The 7989-nt window shown below is 42.2% G+C and overlaps 1 protein-coding gene across 1 annotated transcript in view; it reads right to left on the minus strand.

The window, feature by feature from the left end:
- The window catches only part of TMEFF2 (transmembrane protein with EGF like and two follistatin like domains 2), a 1600560-nt gene that overhangs the window by 99517 nt on the left and 1493054 nt on the right, over positions 1-7989 (minus strand). The window contains exon 9 of the mRNA XM_040440620.1: positions 1712-1870. Within this exon, the coding sequence (XP_040296554.1) occupies positions 1712-1870 (159 nt within the window). The remainder of the gene's footprint in view (positions 1-1711; positions 1871-7989) is intronic.

The following is a 7989-nucleotide window of genomic DNA, read 5'->3' on the forward strand; positions in this document are numbered from 1 at the left end:
ATACTTGGTTGCAAATCCTTTGCAGTCAATTACAGCCTGAAGTCTGGAACGCATAGACATCACTAGTAGAGATGAGCGAACTTCTGTTTTAAGTTCGGCGTCTAAAGTTCGGCTTCCGGTTAGCGGAGGATCCCGATATGGATTCCGAATTCCGTTGTGGTCCGTGGTAGCGGAATCAATAATGACCATTATTGATTCCGCTACCACGGACCACAACGGAATTCGGAATCCATATCGGGATCCTCCGCTAACCGGAAGCCGAACTTTAGACGCCGAACTTAAAACAGAAGTTCGCTCATCTCTAATCACTAGACGTTGGGTATCATCCCTGGTGATGCTCTGCCAGGCCTCTACTGCAACTGTCTTCAGTTCCTGCTTGTTCTTGGGGCATTTTCCCTTCAGTTTTGTCTTCAGCAAGTGAAATGCATGCTCAATCGGATTCAGGTCAGGTGATTGACTTGGCCATTGCAGAACATTCCACTTCTTTCCCTTAAAAAACTCTTTGGTTGCTTTTGCAGTATGCTATGGGTCATTGTCCATCTGCACTGTAAAGCACCGTCCAATGAGTTCTGAAGCATTTGGCTGAATATGAGCAGATAATATTGCCCCGAACACTTCAGAATTCATCCTGCTGCTTTTGTCAGCAGTCACATCATCAATAAATACAAGAGAACCAGTTCCATTGGCAGCCATACATGCCCACACCAAGACACTACCACCACCATGCTTCACTGATGAGGTGGTATGCTTAGGATCATGAGCAGTTCCTTTCCTTCTCCATACTCTTCTCTTCCCATCACTTTGGTACAAGTTGATCTTGGTCTCATCTGTCAATAGGATGTTGTTCCAGAACTGTGAAGGCTTTTTTAGTTGTCGTTTGGCAAACTCTAATCTGGCCTTCCTGTTTTTGAGGCTAACCAATGGTTTACATCTTGTGGTGAACCCTCTGTATTCACTCTAGTGAAGTCTTCTCTTGATTGTTGACTTTGACACACATACACCTACCTCCTGGAGAGTGCTCTTGATCTGGCCAACTGTTGTGAAGGGTGTTTTCTTCACCAGGGAAATAATTCTTCGGTCATCCATGACAGTTGTTTTCCGTGGTCTTCCGGGTCTTTTGGTGTTGCTGAGCTCACCGGTGCGTTCCTTCTTTTTAAGAATGTTCCAAACAGTTGATTTGGCCACGCCTAATGTTTTTGCTATCTCTCTGTTGGGTTTGTTGGGTTTTTTCAGCCTAATGATGGCTTGCTTCACTGATAGTGACAGCTCTTTGGATCTCATCTTGAGAGTTGACAGCAACAGATTCCAAATGCAAATAGCACACGTGAAATGACCTCTGGACCTTTTATCTGCTCATTGTAATTGGGATAATGAGGGAATAACACACAACTGGCCATGAAACAGCTGAGAAGCCAATTGTCCCATTACTTTTGGTCCCTTTACAAGTGGGAGGCACATATGAAAACTGTTGTAATTCCTACACCGTTCACCTGATTTGGATGTAAATACCCTCAAATTAAAGCTGACAGTCTGCACGTAAAGCACATCTTGTTCGTTTCATTTAAAATCCATTGTGATGGTGTATAGAGCCAAAATGTTAGAATTGTGTCAATGTCCCAATATTTATGGACCTGGCTGTATATAATGTGCTTTTTGAATTATGTATGTCATATTGTGAGAAATATATTAGTCCAACCAAAATATTACTAACCTTGTTATACAAAGAACTACAACGCAGATTATGGCAATCTGAATGGTACCAATCACCGCTGCTATTAATACATACTGGAAGCGTACAGGGCCAGGAACTACATATAATACATTAAAGTCCTTCTTTTCACACTTTGATCCACTGTATCCTGCATCACATCTACAGAGAGAAATACAACAATTAGTGTACAGGAATACATTTTTACTACCATATATACATTATATATAAAAGCAAAATAATTTGACCAATAAATACAAATAAATATATGGTTTCAAATCATATTTAGAAATTATTAAATCCAATAGCAAAGAGGTTTCCAAGGATTTTGGGCAGGTTATTTTTTTAGCAGGTAAGCTGCAAAACGTGACTACTGACTATGATCTTACTACAAATCTGGATTTAATATATTTGCCAAGTCAGACAAGGTTTTTTTAAACGGTTAACGAGTATGTTCCTTTTGTCATTTCCTGCAGGTTTTATAGAACCTGTTTTACAGATTATGCTACTTTGACGTCATAGGATCTCAATAGCGGGGGAAAACGCTTTAGTTTTGCCCCCATTCATTCATTACTTCAGTGAAGAACTGTGTGGCCAATTTGCCTGCAGCTGTATTTCATTTAATAATGAAGACCTTACTGTGTACAGTTCTGGACTCCTATGAACAAGGCAGACATTGCAGAGCTGGAGAGGGTTCAGAGAAGGGCAACTAAAGTAATAACTGGAATGGGTGGACTACAGTACCCAGAAATATTATCACAATTAGGGTTATTCACTTTAGAAAAAAAGACGACTAACAGGAGATCTAATAACTATGTATAAATATATCAGGGGGCAGTACAGAGATCTCTCCTAGGACTGTGCCGAGGGGACATCCTTTGCATCTAGAGTAAAGAAGGTTTGTACACAAACATAGAACAGGATTGTTTAAGGTAAGAGCAGTGAGACTATGGAACTCTCTGCCTGAGGATGGTGAATTCACTAAAAGAGTTCAAGAGGGGCCTGGATGTATTTCTGGAGTTTAATAATATTACAGGCTATAGCTTCTAGAGATGGATTGTTGATCCAGGGATTTTTTTTTGATTGCCTGAATGTAGTCGGGAAGGAATTTTTTTCCCCTTTTACCTCACAGGGGCTTTTTTTTTGCCTTCCTTTGGATCAACTTGCAGGATAACAGGCTGACCTGGATGGACGGATGTCCTATTTCAGCCTTATGTAACTATGTTACTATGTTACTGTATAGTCGTTCTTCATTGTTAATGGCCACGAGGCACCTTTAATGCACCTTTAAACAGGGACCGTTGCTGGTATTGCTCTTCTGGCTTGCAATCCCCTGCAGGTTATTTGACAGTAAACACAGAATATTAATCAGCTCTTGCACATCCACCTCTCCAACCCCAGCCCTCTCCTGCTCTATTGGTGGGAGCCCTTCTTCTGACATCTGCTTGTCCTCCTTTTCCACATCATCTAATATCGATGAGAATATGTCATCAAGAACATGCAACTCCTCATAACTCTGCATTTGCAGACTTTTATAGGACATAATTCACAGATTATCCCTCATAAAACATTACCTTTATTATGATCTGCGTTGATAAAAACACCACCAAAAATAATAACAACTCAAAAATAACAACTAGACAGTTTATCACGGTCAGTTATAATGTGGTCCACCGTCTTGTAGGTAGGGTGAAAATGCTATAAATCTCAGGCTCTGTCCCTAAAACTGACCCTAAAAACTATGCACCCTGCCTACAACGACGGAATAGCCACCCCGATAGGGGCGATCCCGTATCAGGAACCTCCTGAGTACCCTAGGAAGGCCCTAATTCTGGATGGTCCTAATGTGGAATTGACCTGTCACTAAATAGTTGTCCCAACTAACATACGTACATAAAATAATAAACAAATATGTGCCATTGTGTGAAATCAAAAGTGAACACACAATTAATATATACAAAGAATACCGCAACTCAGGCTACAATGATATAACCGCACAATCTGAGTTGTCCATCCATTTATCGTTATGATGGTTGTTGGTAAGATGATATGGATATAATTTATTCCGATACACAATTCTATTAATATATGGTCCCAAGTCCCAACGTGTTTCGCCCTGTTCAATCTCGGGCTCCTCAGGGGACAATAAAGCTATACACCGCAATCAGTGTCACCAACACAAATTCAACACTAGACTAGTGTATGGTTACTTTTGCCCCGGATATCACAACTTTGACAATATAAGCTGGGTACATGCTGAGTACATATCTAGATCATTTCTAGATCAAATTCTTTGTGTAAGCTAGTTAGTTGCTGATTACATATTCTTTAAGCTGATTACAAACGGATTACATATACAGATCAAATTGATGTAGGTTAAACCAAGAACCTACGCCTAGTAAATTCTCAGTAACCTGATTACATATTCGTGATCAGTAGACGTTACAGGACTGAAGTTGATTAGAACTCTGCTCCCTACAGTATAGAAAATATATATACTTTGTCCTCCAAAATGATCTAAGATGTGACTGTATAAGATCAAATAGGCTCTCCGAGCTGATTAACTTTGATTATAAATATCAAGTTTGTCACATGTATATCCAAATACCTCCAAATGAAGGCAAAGTGCCGAGTGTAAAGGGATGATACACAAACATAAGTATCGTGGGATGTTGCCTAACAATACACTACCTCACAGATATAACATGGTATTGGCATAAACGCCGCAAATAAATAGATGCATGCTATAGTATTTTTTGCACAACACTGAGCGGACAAATACGTAGTGCATATGCTATATAATGATTACATATGCCCACACTATAAACAATATACATAAGGGACCTCTATTCATGTATGGATGATACTAATTTCGGCCAAACACGGCCGATTACTTGCGTGCCGTCAGAGATCGATCCATGTTATAGCAGCGGGATACTTTGCAGCGGAGGTCCATCACGAGGACGCCAGAGTCGCGGTGATACCCGCATGTAGGATAGAATAAAGGGCGGGTCTAGTTAGCGATAAGCTGTTTAAATATCGTGCCAATGCACACACCATGGTCACATGACCCCCTACTGAGCGGGCCAAGTATCGCAAGACTTCCTGATCTGGTAACCGGCAGTCACAAGACCAAGTTTCCGATCACATGACCGGAGAATTAGCGTCATGGAAACCATGACATCATATAGAATATAGGATATACAGATCGAATCATATTATTGGAGGGCAAATTGGAGGAGGGTAAAATGAGCCTGCACATCTTTTATATGTTAGCAATATATTAGTATTATTGATATTATCACATGCACACTGGATTGTAAAACGCTCTAATTATTAGGTTATTTGAAGATGGTGGAAGTTTATAAGATATAAAATGGAGTTAGCATTGGCAGTACATTAATATTAGTTTCAATTTAAAAGGAAAACAATAGGCTTGCTTATCATAGGAAGCATGAAAAATTTATATTCTCATTGAGGCCTAAAGGGGTGACCGTATTAAGGGTATAAGTCCATTTAGACTCTTTATTTTAGCAACCTATCAACGTCACCCCCTCTAATAGATTGTCTAATGGTCTCAATCATTGAAAAATGTATAATTTTAGGGTCACCTAAATGGTAAAGTACCACATGTCTGGATAATGGACTGTCGCGTTTATTCTGGATATCTCCTATAGGCCCTAAAATCCTTTTCTTGAATATTCTGCAAGTTTTGCCTACGTATTTAAGTCCATATCACATTGGGCCAGATAAACAATACCACTTGTGTTGCAGTTGGCGGAAGAACAGGCCCTGAAGATCCATTTTTAACAGGGACCAGTAGCGGCCAAGAATTTACTTGATTTGATGGGATGCCGTATCAAAAGTCCCTATTATTCGGACCACCTCAGTTTGTTTATTCTTTTCTTTGGGTTGAAGTAGTCTACCTCTATCCCAGATGTTAGCATTTCTGTATGCCTCAGAGACAGGAGTCTGGATATCCTCTTGGATATGAATTCAATGTGAATTCTTCCTCAGTTCGGGACCACAATAACAGAATATAGTCTATAAACCTTGACCATAACTGAATGTATTTGGTCCAGTGGGTCATAGACTCAGAATACTACAGTCTGCCCACCAGCCCAGGAAATTTGCATAAGTGGGCGCACATGGGCTACCCATCTCAGTGCCCCTGAGCTGGTGGTAAAAGTGACTGTCGAATACAAAGTACACTGCTCAAAAAAATAAAGGGAACACAAAAATAACACATCCTAGATCTGAGTTAATTAAATATTCTTCTGAAATACTTTGTTCTTTACATAGTTGAATGTGCTGACAACAAAATCACACAAAAATAAAAAAATGGAAATCAAATTTTTCAACCCATGGAGGTCTGGATTTGGAGTCACACTCAAAATTAAAGTGGAAAAACACACTACAGGCTGATCCAACTTTGATGTAATGTCCTTAAAACAAGTCAAAATGAGGCTCAGTAGTGTGTGTGGCCTCCACGTGCCTGTATGACCTCCCTACAACGCCTGTTCATGCTCCTGATGAGGTGGCGGACGGTCTCCTTAGGGATCTCCTCCCAGACCTGGACTAAAGCATCTGCCAACTCCTGGACAGTCTGTGGTGCAACGTGACGTTGGTGGATAGAGCGAGACATGATGTCCCAGATGTGCTCAATTGGATTCAAGTCTGGGGAACGGGCGGGCCAGTCCATAGCATCAATGCCTTCGTCTTGCAGGAACTGCTGACACACTCCAGCCACATGAGGTCTAGCATTGTCTTGCATTAGGAGGAACCCAGGGCCAACCGCACCAGCATATGGTCTCACAAGGGGTCTGAGGATCTCATCTTGGTACCTAATGGCAGTCAGACTACCTCTGGCGAGCGCATGGAGGGCTGTGCGGCCCTCCAAAGAAATGCCACCCCACACCATTACTGACCCAATGCCAAACCGGTCATGCTGGAGGATGTTGCAGGCAGCAGAACGTTCTCCACGGCGTCTCCAGACTGTCACGTCTATCACATGTGCTCAGTGTGAACCTGCTTTCATCTGTGAAGAGCACAGGGCGCCAGTGGCGAATTTGCCAATCTTGGTGTTCTCTGGCAAATGCCAAACATCCTGCACGGTGTTGGGCTGCAAGCACAACCCCCACCTGTGGACGTCGGGCCCTCATATCACCCTCATGGAGTCTGTTTCTGACCGTTTGAGCAGACACATGCACATTTGTGGCCTGCTGGAGGTCATTTTGCAGGGCTCTGGCAGTGCTCCTCCTGTTCCTCCTTGCACAAAGGCGGAGGTAGCGGTCCTGCTGCTGGGTTGTTGCCCTCCTACGGCCTCCTCCACGTCTCCTGATGTACTGGCCTGTCTCCTGGTAGCGCCTCCATGCTCTGGACACTACGCTGACAGACACAGCAAACCTTCTTGCCACAGCTCGCATTGATGTGCCATCCTGGATAAGCTGCACTACCTGAGCCACTTGTGTGGGTTGTAGACTCCGTCTCATGCTACCACTAGAGTGAAAGCACCGCCAGCATTCAAAAGTGACCAAAACATCAGCCAGGAAGCATAGGAACTGAGAAGTGGTCTGTGATCACCACCTGCAGAACCACTCCTTTATTGGGGGTGTCTTGCTAATTGCCTATAATTTCCACCAATTGTCTATCCCATTTGCACAACAGCATGTGAAATTGATTGTCACTCAGTGTTGCTTCCTAAGTGGACAGTTTGATTTCACAGAAGTGTGATTGACTTGGAGTTACATTGTGTTGTTTAAGTGTTCCCTTTATTTTTTTGAGCAGGGTAGTTATGGGTGAGTATGAAATTTAAAAGTTGGATCACAAAATGATTGTGTTTAAACAATTCAATTCATCTCATATCCAAAAAATACTTCACCACTGTCAGTCCTTTGCCATGGGGAATTGAAGTGTAGAGTGCCTGTACATCAATTGAAGCTAGCCATGTATTGGGTTCAATGGTTATACCCTTAAGTCGCTTCAGTAAGTCAGTGGTGTCTCGCAAGTATGATGGTAGAGCAGTCACAAAAGGACGAAGGATTCGATAGATATACGAGCCGTCACACTGGTTTAGGCTCCCTATACCTGACACTATATACCCCCCTTGAGGGGGTTAGTCCCTTTATAAATCTTGGGGAGACCGTAAAAGGTAGCTACCCTGGGACTAGTAGGTAGCACAAAATCATACTCCTTGCGGTCACTAAGTCTCCCCTGAAGGGCCTCCCATAGTGTTTGGGTCAGTTCTTGTAAAAAATATGTCAGTAGGGTCAGATTTAAGT

Source organism: Bufo bufo, chromosome 7, assembly GCF_905171765.1.
Source record: "Bufo bufo chromosome 7, aBufBuf1.1, whole genome shotgun sequence".
NCBI classification, from domain to species: Eukaryota; Metazoa; Chordata; class Amphibia; order Anura; family Bufonidae; genus Bufo; species Bufo bufo.